At 42.7% G+C, this 19,828-nt stretch overlaps 1 protein-coding gene across 4 annotated transcripts in view; it reads right to left on the reverse strand.

Moving 5' to 3' along the window:
* Window positions 1-19,828, reverse strand: part of DOCK4 (dedicator of cytokinesis 4) — a 387,382-nt gene that overhangs the window by 171,003 nt on the left and 196,551 nt on the right. For all 4 annotated transcript variants that reach the window (XM_032221143.1, XM_032221144.1, XM_032221142.1 and 1 more), the window contains exon 13: window positions 7,559-7,684. In XM_032221143.1, the coding sequence (XP_032077034.1) occupies window positions 7,559-7,684 (126 nt within the window). The remainder of the gene's footprint in view (window positions 1-7,558; window positions 7,685-19,828) is intronic.

Here is a 19,828-nt window from a genome sequence, read left to right on the forward strand (position 1 = left end):
GAATATAAGAAAGAAGTAATTGAGAAGCGAGCTGAAAATTGGAAAAACAAAGCTATGCATAGCCAATACTTGAAAAGTATTGAAGGCAAAGCTGACCAAAAGCTAACTTGGAACTGGTTAAGATCAGGAGCACTGAAAAAAGAAACAGAAGGCTTTATTTTGTCAGCTCAAGAACAAGCCTTGGCCACAAACTGCATGAAGGCAAAAATTCAACATGTTACCACCAGCAACAAATGTTGCCTCTCTAATGAAAAAGACGAGACAGTCGACCACTTGATCAGTGGGTGCAGCAAAATTTCACAAACTGACTACCTACAACACCATGACCGCATTGCTAAGATCATTCACTGGAAATTGTGCCAAAAGTTTGGATTTGAGTACAAAAAAAACCACTGGGACCATCAGGTTGAGAAGGTTTTAGAGAATGAGAAAGTCAAGATTTTGTGGGACTTCAGAATCCAGACTGACAGGCACTTGGCCCACAATACACCTGACATAACAATAGTTGAAAAGAAAAAAGTATGGTTCATTGACATTGCAATACCTGGAGATGCACGAAGTGAAGATAAACAGCAAGAAAAAATCACAAAGTACCAGGACTTGCAAATTGAAGTTGAGCGACTGTGGAAAAAGAAATCATGTGTTGTCCTGATTGTAATTGGAGCCCTTGGAGCAATACCTAAAGGGCTACCTCGCTATTTGGAAATTTTAAATTTATCAGACTTGAACATTCTGATTCTACAAAAAACCACCCTACTTGGAACAGCTTATATCCTCCAACGTTACCTTAACAGTTCCTAGGTCCCTGGTTAGGACTCAAGCTGTTGAGCTACCAACCACCTCCAATGGCTGTGAATCTCACCAAAGATTAACATAATAATAATAATAATAACAACAACAACAACAACAACTCCGCCGTTGCCAGTCCCAAGCCCAGATGAGAAAGGAGGAGGGTTGGGGTCAGGTTGGCAACTGCCCCCCCCCAAAACCCCGCCAACCCATACAATATGGTGAAAGAAACGAATAAAATTTTTATACCGCATCGGTCATCGCGCGGGTTAACAAGGGCTGCGGTGGATGTTGGGGTCCCTGGACATCCGTCGACAAGTGGGCTACAATTGGACCAGCCAACAAAACGACAAAAATATAGTGCAGATGAAAACCGTGCCATAATGGCCTGTTACTACAACTCAGAGCCAGAAAAAAGAGGTTATTTAAAGCGAATGTATGAATTATGGAAAGAACAATATCCAGATTCAAATGTTAGTGAACGACGACTAGCAGATCAAAGGCGATTTATTATACGGAATAAAGTGTTTAGTGAAGTTGAACTTGAGGAAATTCAGGCAAATTGCAAAACCAAAAAAACAATATCACAAGCAGAAATAATTGATATTCAAGACACAACTAAAGACATTATAGTAGAACTCCCAGAAGAAGCTCTCGGGGAGGAAATAACACCACCACTAGAACCAGTTATCACTGAACCAACTGATGAACTAACTCAAAAACAAAAAGAATTGAAGGATAAGATCATGGAGCATTTTCTGCTTAATGAGGAAAGGCAACGTTTACCATCACTAAAAACTGTGCCTAAGAAAATTTTGGCCCCTATCATGAAAATGGTTAATGCAGTGTTTTCAACAATTGAATCGGGATCCATCTTGGAAACGAACCAGTTAATGTACAGCGCAGCTGTAATAGTCACCAATGAACTAGGCATTAAAATCAAAGTACCTAGTCGCACAACAGAAAAAGCATCAAAGCCAAAGTGGAAAATCCGATTAGAACAAAAAGTCAAAAAATTAAGGGCACATGCTAGTAACTTAAAGAACATGCATGAGCAACGGCTTAAAAACAACAAAACCATAGCTCGGCTAATCAGAAGATATAGATTGGATACAAGAAACATCAATGAAGCTGTAGAGATTGTAAAACAGCGCATAACAGCAACAGCTAGAAAAATTGAAAGATATGAAGCACGAATCATCCAATATAAACAAAATCAGCAATTTCGATCAGACCAATGGCATTTTTATCAAAGTCTTAATGTGAATGGTGACACCAAAAGTGAAAAACCAGAAAAGCAGGCCACAGTTGAATTCTGGAAAGAATTGTGGGAAAATGCAAAGGATTACAACAAGGAAGCAAAGTGGATACATGACTTTGAGAAAAGCATTGGCAACAAAGAAATGCAAGTATTAGAAATAACAACTGAGATGATCAAAAATCGAGTTAAAAAGGTAAAGAATTGGACATCACCTGGAAAGGACCAATTACATGGTTTCTGGCTCAAATATCTGACCAGTTTACATGCAATATTGGCCAGGCAACTGAATGAAATTTTACAAAAGGGCCAAATTGATGAATGGTTGACAACTGGAAAAACATACTTGATTCAGAAAGATGCAACTAAAGGAACAACACCTGAAAACTACAGACCAATAACATGCTTGCCAACAACCTTCAAATTACTCACAGGCATTATTGCAGATAACATGATGGATTATTTGGAAACAAATAACATCTTGCCAGTAGAGCAAAAAGGCAACAAAAGAAGGAGCAGGGGCACAAAAGATCAGCTTCTAATTGATAAAATGATATTAGAAAATTGTAAGAACAGAAAAACGAACTTGAATATGGACTGGATTGATTACAAAAAGGCATTTGACTCACTGCCACATAGTTGGATCATAAAATGCTTAGAAACAACTGGCATTAGCAAAAATATTACATCCTTTACTGAAAAGGCAATGAAACAATGGAGAACTGAGTTGGCAGTAGGGAATGAGATCTACAGAATGGTTAATATCAAGCGAGGAATTTTCCAGGGTGATTCACTTTCACCTCTTCATCATCGCAATGATCCCACTATCAGTAATCTTAAAAAAAATGAAATTAGGCTACCAAACAGCCAAAGAAGCTGAAAAAATTTCGCATTTACTATACTGTATATACTCGAGTATAAGCCTAGTTTTTCAGCCCACTTTTTGGGCTGAAAAAAGCCGCCTCGGCTTATACTCGAGTCAGTGAAAAATTTGCCCGAAATGGAGGAGAAAAAGGGGCGGGGCCATGCCGCTGGGTGACACTCGTGAATGGCCCAGTGCCCCTGTGAGTTTCCCCTCCCTCTGTGTCAGTTTGCCGTGCAGCGCGCACCGCACCATCCCCCCTCCTCACGTTCTAATGTAATGCAGGGCTGTCTTACGATTCCCCTTCCTCCCCTCCTGCCGCTCTGCAACGATGTCCCACCTCCTCCTTGTTATGGCAAGCAGCCACATAGCGATGTCCCACCTCCTCTGGTACAGTGATCCAATGATAGGAATCACTGTGCCGTGTGTCATAGGAGGCGGGACATCGCTCCCGCGGCTGCACGGGACATCATCATCACAGCGGGACATCAGCATCATGAGGTGAGTGAAGTATTTCATTGAATACACCGCTAGTTTACTGTTTTTCTTTGAAATAAATATTCAAAAACATTATTGGTATCTATTTTTATTTTTGAAATTTATCGGTAGCTGCTGCATTTCCCACCCTAGGCTTATACTCGAGTCAATAACTTTTCCAGTTTTTTTGTGGTAAAATTAGGTGCCTCGGCTTATATTCGGGTCGGCCTATACTCGAGTATATACGGTATATGGATGATTTGAAACTCTATGGAAAGTCAGAAATAGAAATCCAATCATTGACAAACACAGTCCGAGTATTCAGCACCGATATTTCAATGCAGTTTGGCATGGAAAAATGCGCCACTGTATCCATAAAAAGGGGCAAAATCACTGCATGTGAGGGAATCGAAATGCCCAATGGCCAATTAATTAAATGCAAAGAAAATGAAGCCTACAAATACTTAGGCATTCTGCAGTTGGATAACATCAAGCATGGAGAAGTAAAAACTATTGTCAGGCGAGAGTACACCAACAGAGTTAGGAAAATTTTGAAATCTAAATTGAATGGTGGAAATACAATCAAGACCATAAATACCTGGGCAATACCAGTTATAAGATACACAGCTGGTATAGTTAACTGGACACAAGCTGATTTGGACCTTTTGGACCGAAAAACCAGGAAACTAATGACAATGCACTACAGTTTACATCCACGTGGTGATACTGATAGACTTATCCTGCCCCGAAAATCAGGTGGCAGAGGATTATTACAAGTGAAACAAACAGTTGAAGAAGAAAAACATGCACTGGCTGATTATTTAAAAGAAAGTCAAGAACATCTATTAATCGAAGTTAAGAACAAAAATCTACTGAAGGCCCAACAGACGAAACAAGAATACAGAAAAGATGTGATAAAATCAAGAATGGAGAGTTGGCAGAACAAAGCATTGCATGGCCAATTTCTGGAAAAAATAAAAGATAAAGTGGACAGTGAACAAACTTGGTTATGGTTAACAACAGGTACATTAAAGAAAGAAACAGAGTCACTAATCCTGGCTGCGCAAGAACAAGCTATCCGCACAAATGCCATTAAGGCCAAAATCGAAAAATCCTCTAATGATGCCAAAAGCAGACTTTGCAAAGAAGCAGATGAAACTGTTGATCACAATACTCAGCTGCTGTAAAAAAATCGCGCAGACTGATTATAAATTGCGGCACAATTCAGTAGCACAAATGATCCATTGGAATTTGTGCAAAAATTATAATATTAAAACAGCAACAAACTGGTGGGAACATCAGCCTGAAAAAGTCACCGAAAATCAGATGGTCAAGATCTTGTGGGATTTCCGTATACAAACCGACAAAATACTGGTGCATAATACACCAGACATCACACTGGTTGAGAAAAATAAGGTCACAATCATAGACATCGCAATACCAGGTGATAGCAGGGTCGCCGAGAAGGAACATGAAAAAATCGCAAGATACCAGGACCTAAAAATCGAAATTCAACGACTATGGCACAAACCAGCAGTGATAATTCCAGTGGTAATTGGCACACTGGGTGCTATTCCAAAAGCACTGGAATTACATTTAAAACAGTTAAAAATTGACAAAATCACCATCAGTCAAATGCAAAAAGCCGCACTACTTGGATCTGCACACATATTACGAAAATATGTTACGACGTCCTAGGCCCCTGGGTGGGGCCCAACTAGTAACCAATGCCAAATCCGGCGAAACAACTGGCCGCTGTGATACAAGTGTATAATAGTAATAATGATGATGATGATGATGATGATGATGATGATGATACATCAATAAATTGCAGCTTCCTGCAATAACACCAGTGGAACTAGGATACAGGCATCAATCCATATCAACCATTGATCCATATCAGTGCCAGTCAACAATATTTGTGCTACATTTTTAAATGTTCAGTTGACTAAGTTTCATGTTTAATGAATAAAAGTTTATAATAATAATAACAACAACAACAACAACAAAAAGAAGTAATACAATAAACTTATTAGTAAGGTGAATCTGATTTAATAATAGGAACAAAAGGAAAGGGAGGGAGGGGGGAGGGGGAAAGGGAAGGGGAGGAAGTGGAGGTGGAGGTGGAGGTGGAGGTGGAGGTGGAGGAGGAGGAGGAGGAGGAGGAGGCTCTACATATTCACCTAAAATCTAATCTGATGTTCCTGTGTGACTCTCCAGGTGTCAACTTCGAAACGTTCAGGTCTGCCGCAGCCACCTTTTCGTTTCTCAGATTCCCACACAATGTGCAGTGGGGGGAGTCCGGAATATCAGACCACACAACAACAGACCATCCCATGGGAACCAAGGTGAGCTCAATAGATGAGCTATAAGACTGAGACTGAGGGGAGTTGCCAAGGAGATCCCAGAACACCTAATTGGACAATGTGACCTGTGATGACCCATGACCATGTGAGAGGGAATTATCTATTCTTTAATTATACTGAAACTGTGGGAAATATTTAAAGCTAGTTTTGTTTTCATCCGTGCTGAAATGATATACTCAATAAAACAGTTCTTTGGGAAAGCTGAAAGTCTTGGAGTGCTAAATTGGTTGGGTTCATTAGCAGGAACCTTGACAGTATAGCAGGTTTCCTTTTTTTAAAAAGCATGTACAACTTTTACATCAGGTATCAGCAAATATATTCAGAATTTGTATAAATGCAGAGGTAATACATGTGGTCAAGATACCAATACGACTTAGTTTCAGTTTAAATCATGTTTTTCAGAATAGAAACAAAAGCAGTACAGTAATTTACAGTGTGTTCATATATTTATCAAACTGTGATGCAAAACATCAAGGGAGGAAGGGGGGAGAAGGAAGGAAGGATTTGTTGAACTTTCAGAATTGGATACAAATTTTGTTCAAGCAAGTTATTTTTAGAAGAGGTTGAAGGAGAAGGTAAACACTATCTGGAATACAGAAAAATTCTTGACAGCAACAATTTTAAAGATAGTTACAGGCTTGATTTACTTAACTGTATTTCTCCTTAAACTTCTTTCTCAAAAGTAACACAATCAAAAAGGCTTCTGGTAAGATGGCACAGAGGACTCAAATTTTAAAGTTTTTGCAATAAGCTAAAAATTTACTGACTATCCTCAATTTTTAAGTCCCATAGATAAAGATGTCAGAATTCTAGAAAGCACTGTCAGTCTCTGAAATCAAAATGCTTTGATGCCCAATTTTTCTACTTCCTGACACAGTAATCTTTATTTCTTTACTTTGCTTTGCAATCATACAAATGTTTATTTAAGACAAATTTTCCAATACTCAAAAGAGGCATACTAACATATTTAAAAATGGGAATACATCATCAGCAATTTGAGAAACAATCTCAGTGAACTGAAAACAATTCAAAATATTTAGTTAATAAAGAAATTTCTGAGCCATCTCTTTGCTGCAGAACATAAGGTCATATGCTTATTGGATTATTTAGTGGGCCAGTTGACTATTTTTTCTTGGATAGTTGTTTTTCAGATCACTTAATTGAAATAGAATTTGCCCGTGCCAAACATACCTATAGATAATGCCTTATGATATTCCCCACCCCAGACGAAGTACAATGAAAAGAAACTTGGAAATGAGTATTTTCTGCAGGAGCTCCTCTCTTATGGAATGTCCTCCCATCAAAAATATCTTTGTTGCTGCTGTTTAAGATATTTTTTAACAACACACTACAAAGAAAATTTGGTTGCTGAAATGTGCTTCAGACAATAGCAGGCATTGGTAATACATATCTAGATATCTAGATATCTAGCTATCTAGATATCTACCTAGATCTACATCTACATCTACACCTACATCTACATCTCTCTATATATAGGTAGGTAGGTAGGTAGGTAGGTAGGTAGGTAGGTAGGTAGGTAGGTAGGTAGATAGATAGATAGATAGATAGATAGATAGATAGATAGATAGAGATAGAGATAAAGGCTGTATGTATGTAAGTAGGCATGTATGCATGTAGGCATATACATACCCAAGGTTATTATTTTATACTTGTTTGTACACTACCATTTTTCTGCTTGGAAACCATTTAAAGTTGCAAGTGAAATGGCATTGAAGCCTTCATAACTAAACAAAAATTATTCACATTTAAATATTCATGTTAAGATAGGCTTTTCTTACAACATACCTGGCATAATAATATTGGAAAAGCCCAACTTCCTTGCTATTGATACTCCATGGGTAAACATGGCTGTGTAGTCTCTCCTGATTTGTTCAATGTCTCCATGGAGTAGCTGCAGAGAGACAGCTAGGCCTACAAACAAGAAGAGAAAAATAGATGACATTCAGTAGGTTGCTACTTTGAAAGATTCAAACACTCTACATGTTTATCAACTAACTAGCTGAATACCCGTACTTCGCTATGAAACGATGTGATTGGGCTTGATAAATTGACACTTACAGCTTGAAAAGTAATGAGTAGTTACCATCAACTTTTCCTCTCCCCTTCTCTCTCTCAGGTTTGCTCCACAGAAGCCACCCACAGAAGCCACCCACCTATCCCCTTCTACCCTCAGGCTTGCATCACAGAAAGTTCCCGTGCCCCATTCCCTTCTCTCCCTTAGCCTTGCCCCACAGAAACCTCTTCTATTCTATCCCCTTCTTTCCCTCAGATTTATCCCACAAAATCTTTCTCTATCCTATCCCCTTCTCTCCCACAGCCTGGCCCCACATAAAGCTCCCCTATCCTATCCCCTTCTACCCTCAGGCTTGCAGCACAGAAGCCCCACCTATTGTATCCCCTTCTCTCCTTCAGGTTTGCCCCACAGAAACCTCTTTTCCTCTCCTATCTCCTTCTCTCCCTCAAGCTTGCCCCACAGAAGCCTCTCCTATCCCCTTCTCTCCCTCAGGCTCCTCTCCAAACTCCCAGCCAGCAGGCCGGATAAGTCATGCGCTGGCCACACTCATGCTAAGTTTTCAGGTTGAGAGGGGGAGTAGAACGTCTAACACCTTAGCATCAGAGCATGTTAATAATAATATATGAAATACTAATGCTATGATGGTCATTTCAAAAAGTCCTTCATTACCGAGCACCTAGAAGCCAAGAGGAACATACGTGCCAAATTTCAAGTTTGTAGGCTTTACGGTTTTGGAGATTTCGTGATTACTGCCATGAGTGTTTTCACATTTATATACTGTATATAGATATTGGAAGCAGGGGTGGATTCGATTTTTTTTACTACTAGCTCTGTAGGCATGGCTTGGTGAGCATGGCCAATTAAATGTGATGTCAAATTGGCCATGCCCCCTCAGTAACATGAAACTCCCACCAAGCCATGCCCACAGAACTGGCAGAAAAGAAGCTCCTGTGGCCTGTCCCTTTATGGTCCCTCTCCCCCTGCGTCAAAGGGACACCATAGTCCAGCTGTCTTCTGAGCAACTCCACTACGACGACGGCCCTCTGGTGCAGCAGGCCATTCTCCTGGCCAGTTGTGGCAATGGGGTGTGGCTGCACAAACACACTGGCAGGCAATGGGGTGCGCAAAGAACAGTGTGGTGATGATGGGACTTCAGGCCTCTTTTTCAGCCTGTAGTTTTTGTTAGTTTTCAGTGCAAGAAGCCTCCCAGTTGCCGCCTCTTTGCCAGCGGAAACCGAGCTGGCAGCAGTGGCTGCAGGCTTCTTGCGCTGACAACTACCGACTTCTGCTTCTCAAACACGCCAAAAAAGAGCTTTAGTCTCGCCGCCCTGTTCTTCTGGCAGAGCAGGCATGGGATGCGTGTGCATGGCCAGTGTGAAGAACAGGTGGCGACAACAGCAGGACTGAAGCTCTTTTTCAGTGCATTTGACAAGCGGAGGTCAGTAGTTTTCAGTGCAAGAAGCTTGCAGCCGCCGCTACCAGCTTGGTTCTGGCTGGCAAAGAGGTGGGTGCTGGGAGGCTTCTTTCACCGAAAAAAAAGAGGTGCCTGCTGCAGGGATCTCGTGACAGGGGATGAGGAGAGATGCAGGCTGGCAGGGAGCCCAGTGGTAATGGCTCAGCCCTGGCTCACCCCTCTGCCAGCAGCCACAGGAGGATTAAGGTAAGCCCACAGGGAGATTAAGTAAGGGCCAGGGTCTTTAAGGAAGGGAAAGGGGGCAACACACGGTGAAGGGAGAGTGGTGGCATGCAGGAGGAGGCCTCAAGAAGGCTGGAACTGGCGAATGGCATGTTCCTTGACCCGGCCAAGGTGAACGATGAGTGGGCAGAGGCTTTGGGCCGTCAGGGAATGGCATATCCCTGGACCCTGGGCCCCGACCCAAGGTGAAGGGCAAGCAGAGTCCTACGGGATTGGGCGGCATATAAATTTATTAAAAGTTAAGGTTAAAGCGGACAACATGCTTAACTTTGGTGAGCTGAGCAGAGTGGGCAATGCACAGAGGTGACTGGCGAGGCAATTACTATGAAGGTCTGAGTTGTTACTCTAGACCTGGAGGGGCAGTAGCCTGGTGGATGGTAACCCTTCACAACACCAATGCCCCAGAGCTGAGGAATTTTAATCAATTCATGACTGCCCTGAGACAGTGATGTGAGGATCCCTTAGTTGATTGGAAAGCCAGAGACCACATCAGAACCGTGAGACAGACCAGCAGCAAAGTACACCAAGAAATTTCGAGACCTGGCCTGCTAACTTCATTGGCCAGAGGAAATGCTTCAAGGATGGCCTGAACGATGACCAGTACAATGTGTGTGTTGCAAGGCCCCCCCCCTGTTCATCTCTGTAACAGGTGTATGCTAGCTGAGGGGATGGAGATGCACCAAAACTGAAAGAAGTATTGTGGTGGCAAAATGTGGAAGAGATCTTCCCCTGAGAGGAAAAGAGAGATTGCTAGGAGCCAACCCCAGCCACAATGTTCCTCCGTTTGCTTCAAGCATGGAAAAGAAGGCCATCAGGCAGGAGAGCAAAACACCCCATCAAGGAGGGAGAAGCAACTCTGGGAGGAAAAGTAGCAAGAGTACAGCCTTGTGCAAAGGAGATAGCTCTAAAAGGCTCAGAGGCTATAGTGTTCATTCCCTCCCCCAATTGAGAGGAGAGAATTACGACCTCACCAGAGAAAACCAGGAGTCGACGGACAGTGATTTAGATGATGACCCCTTGATAAGTTGCCCTATTGTCCCTGTAACCATGCCCATAGAATTAAAATTCCTTGGAACTGGACAGAAAGTCTCCTTAAAATCCCTTCTAGACTCTGGGTGCACTAGATGCATAGTCAGTCCAGCTCTGGTGGACAAACTGGGGATTCGCTTGAGAAGACTTAAAAATTCAATTGCTTTGCCAGTTGCATGGCTCAGTTACAGGGGGTATTCCGGGCACATTTGCTACTGAACCATTGGGGATGCAAATGGAGTCCCACTCAGGGACTCTAAGTTTTATAATTGCCCCAGGGATGGAAAGACCCCTGGTCCTAGGGCTAGCCTGGCTGAAGTGATGGGCTAACATCTGGTTCATCCCTGGGTGGACTGGAGAAAGGGACTGTTAAAATTCATAGAAAATCTATGAGCACCTAACTAAAGGAGTCAGGTATCGGGAAGGAGGAGCTGCAGGGCAAGAGGGACCCCTACTGGCTGTCCTAAGGGACCTTTTACTAAGGGAGTTTTGTATCAAGAGGTGGAAACTGCAGTACAAGGGAGACCTCTACTGGCCATTCCAAAAGAGTATTCGGACCTAAGGGAAGTTTTCAGTGAAAAGAAGTCAGATGAGCTTCCCCTCTACCGGCCCACCGATTGTGCCATTGAAATTGTCCCAGGGGCTAAGCTATCAAAACTGAAGCTCTACTCGATGACTCCGAGAGAGCTAGACAAACTTTGTACATTCATCGACAAGAACCTAGCTCAGGGTTTTATCCAACCAGCCAGACCCTGAGTGGCTGCCCAGGTACTATTAAAAAAAAAGAAAGATGGGTCCTCTCGTTTCTGCATAGATTATAGATCTCTCAACACAGTTTGTGTAGACAACATGTATCCTCTCCCACTCATGAAAGACACGCTAGCCTATCTGTCAAGGGGAGGATCTTCAACAAGCTGCATTTGTGGGAGGCTTGCTATCGCATTAGGATCAGAGAAGAAGATAAGTGGAAAATTGCTTTCAACTGCCTCCTCAGCTGCTTCCAGTTTAGGGTGCTCCTGTTCGGCCTGCAGTCTTCATGCAACCGATAAATGAGGTTCTGCATGAACACCTATACGAAGACAGTCTAGTCTACTTGAATGGCATTTAAATCTACTCCGAAATGAAAGCTGAACACATAAAACTGATTAGAGAAATCCTACAGAAATTCTGTGCTCTTCGGTTGTACAACAAACTGTCCAAATGTGAATTCCATAAGGACAAAATTGATTTTTTGGGGCTACAGAATCTTCCATGAGGGATTGAGATGGATCCAGAGAAAGTATGAGCGGTCCAAACTAGAAAGCAACCGCAGAGCTAATTGCTAATTTTTACCTGCAGTTCATTTCTTCATTTGCACAGATTGCCCTACCCATCACAAACTTGCTGGGGGGAAAAAGGGGGGGTTAAACCTAAACCCAACCAACCACTAAAATGGACTATAGAATGCCAGGTGGCATTTGAAAAACTTAAACGGCTCTTTTCTGACGAACCAGTGCTAAAGCATCCAGACCCAAATAAGCTGTTTGTCATCCAAGCTGATGCCAGTGATGTGGCAGCAGGGGCTGTACTGTTGCAAGAAAATGACCAAGGGCAATTACAGCCATGCATGTACACTTAACTGAAGCAGAACAACATTGGGTTGGGTGGGAAAAGGAAGCCTATGCAGTCAGACGGGCACTCCTCTCCCGGAGGCACTTTTTGGAAGGAAGTAAAATTCCTCTCCAGGTTTGGACTGATCACAAAAACCTGGAGGCCTTGAAAATCCTTGGAAACACTCCCCTAACTAAGCACAGTGGGTCCAATACTTTCGGCATTTCAACTTCACTTTGCACTGTCAAGGATGCCTCACTACAACAGCTCCAAAGTAGAAGTAGTTAAACAGATGCTCCCCTTGCACCAATTAGCAGCTCAAGTAAACACAAGAGCATGAGAGAAAGGAAAACTACAGGTGGACAGAGCCATAGCAGCCGCTTTTAAAATCACTCTGAAGGACAACACCTGGTTCAATGCCCACAAAAATATCTGCTCCATCCAGGATGGAGTGGTTTGGGTAAGAGCCAAAATATATGTAATTGTTAGCCAGGGATTCAAGGTTATGCAACTTTGCCATGATGCTAAATAAGCAGGTCGTTTCGGGTTCGTAAAAACTTTACACCTCATAAAAAGACAGTTTTGGTGGCCTTCCCTCAAAAAAGAGATTGAAAGCTATGTATCCAGTTGCCCTATTTGTGCTTTGGCTAAGCAAAGACAAAGGAAGACACCAGGCCTCCTCCAAACTTTAGCTAAATCTTCAGCGCCCTGGACAGAGATTTCTATGGACTTTATTGTAGAACTCCCAGAAAGCTCAGGGAACACAGTGATCTGGGTAGTGACCAACCTTTTCTCCAAACAGGTCCACTTTATTCCTTACCAGAAAATACCAACAACTAAGGCTCTAGCAAAAATGTTCCTACATCACTTATATCAATTACATGGGGCTCCACAGAGGGTAATTTCTGACTGAGGGGTCCAATTCAAGTTTTGGGGGGCCTTTTTGGACTTATTTGGTACCAAATAAGAACTAAGTTCTAGCCACCATCCTCAAACTAATGGCAGGACCGGAAGATCCAACTCAGTTCTGGAACAGTACCTGTGATGCTTTATCAACTACCAACAAGACAACTGGAATAACCTCCTGCCTTTGCTGAGGTGACTTACAACAATGTGGTGCATAATAGCATTGGCTTCATTCCATTCCAAATAGCTACTAGACAGGAATTTAAACCTATGCCTGAATTACCCATAAAAGATCTGGTGGTCCCTTTGCTGAAAGACTATCACTCAGTTACAAAACACCTGGCCTGTTGTACAAAGGCCCTAGATGAGACTAGGGCTGCTTACAAAATCCAGGCAGACAAAAAACAGATTAAGCCCAAGGAATTTAAAATGGGGGATCATGTATATTTGTCCACACATTTCCTCAAATCCTTAAACCCTCAAAAAAATTAGGTCCTAGGTTTATAGACCCTTTCCCTATCAAACGTATTGTAAATCCTGTTACAGTAGAGCTGGAACTGCCTAAGTGCTTATGGAGGGTCCACCCAGTTTTTCATTGCAGCCTACTGAAACCTGAATCTACCTCTGCTTTATGGCCCAAGCCCCCTCCTGTCCCTGAATCTTTCATGATTGAAGGCGAACAAAATTGTGAAATTAAGCAGATTCTTGATTCACACATGCAGAGGAAAGGTTCAGTACCTACATTTTCATTATCAATATCCTGATAAACCAAAGTGGTTGTTTTGTTTCTCTGTTTTTTCCTTTTATTCTTCTTTTTTAGATGGGGATCTCCTGGGGGAGGGGGAGCATGTCAGGTACCTATAGGAATGCTGCTATTCTGAAAGGGAGGGGGAGACATCATGGGCCTCATAGTTTACACGCTTTTGCTTTTGCTGTAGCTGTAACTGCTTGGGATCTTAAGGGAGGGAGAGATCTCACTAGCTGCATCAACTCCCTCTTGACCAGTCTGGGCAAGGTATCCAAGGTCACAATGCCCTTCAGGTGAACTCTTCTCACCATCCACCCTCAGAGATTTCCTAAACATCTTTGTGGCATGTTATTGGTTGATGATGGACACAGGGCATGGGGGGGGGGGATAGCCCGAATTTCAGACTTGGCCTGACTTCTCTGCAATCATTTTCTCTCAATAAAAGTTCCTTTTGAAATGTAAATTGTTTCAAGAGTTTTACTTTCTTGGGAAGGTAACGGAGACAGGTATTTTCTCACCATAGAACTGCATATTGTTGGATAGGGCCCAGTGTTCAAGTCTGTCAAGATCCTTTGGAATCTTGAGTCTACCTAAAGAAGTCCTAGCAATTTCCCAAACTATTGCATACTTCCCTTCCATATACATGCAGTTCCATTAAGGATAACACAGTGAATGTGGTTAGTTAGCCAACTGGCAATTCATCTGATAGAGGTTCTATCTATCCCACATTGTTCTATCTTAGCAAGAGGTAAGCTGCTACTTTATCAAATGCTCAATAAAATCTAAACATACAATGTCCAAAGCATTTCTTTGGTTTACTAATTTAGTCACTTTGTTTAAAGAAGGATATAAGATTTTCTTCGCATGATTTGTTCTTAACAAATCCATGCTCATCATTACTATTAACAGGAGCTTATCTCCTAGCATATATTGGTTGCATTTAGGCATCATTTATATGCCATACAGTGACCATTTGGCTCATGAACTCATCCTGTCATTTATTTTTCCACCATGGGCACAAGAGACTTTTTTTTAGCAGTTTTATGCTTTAACTAATTGTGGTTAGCTGTAATACCCCAAATTTATAATACCCAAAACAATTCACCCTTAGGTCAAACTGTTTACACATAAGTGACAAAAAGAGATAAATTCAAAGAAATAAAAAAGTTATTTCCATCAGTTAAGGAAATATGTTTATTTGCATAACTGATAGTTTATAACTAAATCTAGCCATTAGTTGAATTAATAAGGCTTTGGGGGGTTCTTTCCTTGAGAATTGGTATCAGGGATCATATAACTATCTACAAAAGCAACTGTATTTTGTGAGCTGGCTAGAACCTCTTTTTCCTCGATAAAACTTATAAAATACTGCTTAATATTTTCCAAGTAGGTCTATCAATATATACTCAGACTATTTGAACTTCAAAATATTTTTCCCACTGTGAAACTTAATTAAAATTAAGTCAGCAATTCTTAATAAGAAAAAAAAAATCTTATTAAAATTTATCTTGGCCTTTGATTTACTGAGTTTATTTTAAGTTATATTAATGCTGAATCACAAGAGTCCATCTTAATTTTCGCTTTCTTATACATAACAATCTGCACTGACAGTCTCACAAAGAGATGCTGTTTGCTAATATTTACCAAGGGACAAACAGACTTACCTACATTATAATATACAATTTGTCACAGATATTTTATGTTTTAATTCAGAAGATTCTTAAAATGAATATAACACTGATGTCAGGGTTCCAAATAGCATCCAAAATTAAATAGGAGTCCATGGCAAAGTATTGCTCAAAGTTCCAATTTATTAAGAGAGCATCTTGACACATCTGAGAAAACTCAAATCTGAAAGCTTCACGGTTTTCCCCACCCAGTTGAAAGTTCACAATCTTGCCCCCACACCCACAAGTCCATCACATGGTCCAATCTTCCATTGCCATGCTGGCAGTTCCACCCATCCAGTTCCGGTCAGGTGCAGAGGTGCAGAGACAAAGGATGACCTTGGCTTTCTAGAAAGGAATTCTATTTTGGCTACATAGCATTTAACTCTGTACAATCCCCCATCCCATTTTCCCACAATAGAAAAGGCATAGTAGAATAATAGAAAGTGTCAAAGATCCAAAAGGAATATGGCTGCAGGCCTGACAGACAGCCTCTCGTCAGAAGAAAAGCGTTTTCTGAAAAGAGAATAATGCAGGGGTTAACATAAACAGAACTAACCCCCCCCCCCAAGGGGGCCCTTTGGCTTATTAGGAAACATCATGGAATTGTTTTACTAACTTATCCACTTTTACATTCCAACTTTTCACCCACGTAGCTTCGGACAAAGGGTACCCCTTCCAATGCATTAAATATTGCAAACGGCCTCTCTATACAACCTAGAGTCTAAATTTTTCTTCACTTCATAGTGTGTTTCTCCCTCTATCACTACTGGAAGAGGGGGAGGCTGGGTGGACAGTCTTAGGCTGGACCCAACCACTGGCTTCAATAAACTGCAATGAAAGACTGGATGAATTTTCCCTAGAATTCTGGGTAGACTGAGTCGAACTGTAACTGGGTTAATTATTTTCATTATTGGGAATGGACCTAGAAATTTTAGGCCTAATTTCTTGTGAGGCATTCTTAACTTTATGTAGTTGGTAGACAAGAAAACTTTATCCCCCACAAGGAAGGGGGGTTGGAGTGAGCAGTGTTTATCAGCTTGTTTCTTGTACTCTTCTGCTGCTTCCGCCAGCGCTTTTTCGTATTTTCCCACCCCCTTTTAAGAGTGTCCATTCATTCATTCAGAGACATAGAAGAGGGGGATTCTCTGGGCAGTTCAGGCATAGAAACAAATTCCATGCCACTAGTAACTTGAAAAGGAGTGAATCCAGTGCTGCTGTGGACAGCGTTGTTGTACGCGACTTCGGCAAAAGGTAGCAAATCCGACCAGTTGTCTTGCTGGTAATTTACATAACAACGGATGTATTGCTCAACCATCGCATTGGCTTTTTCTGTTGCCCCATTTGTACTCAGATGAAAAGCCGAGCTAAGTCCTTGTGTGGATCCAATGGACCTCAGGAACTCTCTCGTGGTGAACTGAACTCTGAGATGATCCTCCTGGGTATTCCATGCAGGTGGTAAATATGTTTGACAAACATTTTCTCTACCTTCTTTGCAGATGGTAGTTCTGATCAAGCAATGAAGTGAGCTTGCTTGGAAAATAAGTCAATGACTGTCCAAATTACTTTATTATAGCCACTGTCTGGGAGCTCAACAATGGAGTCCATTGCAATCTCTTCCCATGGTCGGTTAGGGTTGGCCACCCATTGCAGTAATCCAGGGTCTTGCCTGGCCGTATTTTCATGTTTGTGTAAGTGTCACAGCTTTCTATGTAATCTTCCACTTCAGCTTTCATTTTTGGGCACCAAAGCTGATGCTTGGCGAGGTGGAGTATTTTTAGGAATCCAAAGTGGCCTCCTAATTTCACATCGGGCTTTGCTTGAGGCTTCCAGCCTCAAGTTCACGGGAACGTACAGTTTGGATCCTTTACAGGCTAAGCCATCTCTCATCATCCAGATGTTCTTGTTGTCATTGAGCCAGGGGTCTGCTGGCAGTGCCAATTTCATTGCTGCAGTCAGCTTGCCCTGGCTGAGGGTAGGTGGCCAGTTAGTGTGGCTTCTGGTGGTGATTTGGGCCGCCTTTTTGTGGGAAGGGGGAAGGATGGGGTGAACCACTTCTTCCCTTTTACTGTTGTATTGTGGTTTTCTTGATAAGACATCTGCCAGTAAGTTCTTCCCTGCAGGGATATACTTCAGTTCGAATTTGAACCTTTGGCAGTATTGTGCCCAGCAAACTTGCTTTGGAGACAGTTTTCGGGGGCTTTTGAAGGCTTTGGGGTTTTTACGGTCAGTCCAGACCTCGAATAGCACATCCCAACTTTCCAGGAAATGTCTCCAAGTGAGTAAGGCCCACCTGACCTCATATGCTTCTTTCTCCCAAATGGCCCACCTCCTTTCAATAGCAATAAGTTTTTTGGAGATATAAGTGCATGGCAAGAGGTGCCCTTTTTTGTTCTTTTGCAACAGCATTGTCACTACAGCCACATCACTGGCATATGTCTGGATTATGAATTGCTGTTCTGGGTTGGGGTGTTGCAGTATGAGCTCTTAGGCAAAGAGCCATTTTAATTTCTCAAATGCTTTTTGACAGTCCATTGTCCACCCAATAGGTTGGTTTGCCTTTGGCTTTGTCGGGAAAGGCCATGTTTTTAATGGCAGGGCAACTTCTGCAAAAGCCGGGATGAATTGCCTATAGAAGTTGGCAAATCCAAGAAAGCTTTGTAGCTCTTTGTGAGTGCTTGGGAGTTTGCAGTCTAACACAGCTTTCACTTTCCCTGGATCTATCTCTATCCCCTAGCTGGAGATGCAATAGCCAAGGTAATCTAGTGAGGTTTTGTGGAATTCACACTTGGATAATTTTGTGTATAGCTTGGCAGCTAGAAGTTTTTCCAGGATCTGTCGTACCAACTTCACATGCTCTTCTCAGAAAAAACTAAGATGTCATCAAGATAAATGAGCACCCCTCAGTATAGGTACTCATGTAGCACCTCATTTATGTATTGCATGAAGACTGCAGGGGCCTCTTGTAGCCCAAATGGCATAACTTTGAATTGGAAACTGCCAAGGGGGCAGTTAAAGGCAGTCTTTCATTCATCTCCCTCTCTGATATGTATGCGGTAATACACCTCTCTCAAGTCCAGTTTGGTGAACACCTTGCCTTTAGCCAAGTGGTTCAACATATCCTTTATGAGGGGGAGGGGATAGGTGTTCTTTATGCATATGGCATTTATCCCACACAAATCAATGCAGAGACGCACCCCACTGTCTTTCTTCTCTTTGAAGAGCATGGACGCTGCTACTTCTGACTTAGCTGGTTCAATAAAGCCCCACTTCAAATTGACGTCAATGTACTTCCCTAATTCTACCATCTCTTTAGGAGTCATGAAGTACATTTTCAGCTTCGGTAGGGTAGCCCCAGCCATGAATTCTATCACACAATCAATGGACTGATGAGCGGGGAGAGAGTTACAATCTTCCTCACTGAAAACCCCTGCCAGGTCCTAGTACTCTTTTGGCACTTGCTGGATGCCTGGGGGTTTTGTGTCTGCTGGAGGGGCTGCAGGCTCTGGGCTGTCTGCTTTATTGGGTACGATAGCCTCAGGGTAGCCCTCTGGCTTCACGGGTAGTAGCGGCCCAAAGCTTATGATCAATTTTCGAATGCTGTCCTCCCGTTTTATGGTAGGTGTCCACTTGTCCATCCGTGCAAGCCCCAAGATAATTGATTCATGCATTTTTGGAGCTATGATGAATCTGAGGAGCTCATAGTGGCACCCTATCTGCAGCTTGATCCTCAGGCTGCAGCCCAAATATTGGTGGCTGACTAGGGGGAGAAATCCCCCAGCACCTCTGCTGCTGGCTGGATTGGCTTCCCCATCCTGATTGAGGGGCCATCTGCACCCCAGGGAGGAGGGGCGTTGCCATTGGTCTTGCTCCAGAGCAAGTTATTGGGCTGACCTGCTTGTCACTGTATGGAAGGAGCATCAATCCTCCCTCCAGTGCATTGCGGAGTCTCTACCCGGAAAGGCCATGGTCCACCTGGGTGGTTCAGAGCTAAGGCTCTTGATTCCACTCATTTTCAGAACTGGTCTGGAAGGCCGGTCAGAGACTGACTGCGTGAGCATGGCTAGGACCCCAATCATCAACGTGGCCAGCTGGCATTTGCTTTGGTCCCCTCCTGTCATGGGTCAAGGCTGCCCTTGCACTCTCCTTTGGCTGCAACAGCAACTCCTTAAGGATGGTAAATTCCGAGGCTTCGTCTTGCAGAGCTAGTTTCGATTGCGAGGGAGGCCTAGGGGCCAGTGCTTTGTGCCTGGCTCCCAGCTGGTGCTCCCTCTCTGCGGCCCCCACGGCTTCCACCACAGCTTTGGAAGGCATGTAGATGGTCTCAACATAGATAGGTGATCTGTCATCTGCTGCTTTCCCCGTGACTTTCTTCTCCTCTTCCATCTTTACTGAGTCTTTGCAC

The sequence above is a fragment of the Thamnophis elegans genome, chromosome 7 (assembly GCF_009769535.1).
Source record: "Thamnophis elegans isolate rThaEle1 chromosome 7, rThaEle1.pri, whole genome shotgun sequence".
Taxonomy (NCBI): domain Eukaryota; kingdom Metazoa; phylum Chordata; class Lepidosauria; order Squamata; family Colubridae; genus Thamnophis; species Thamnophis elegans.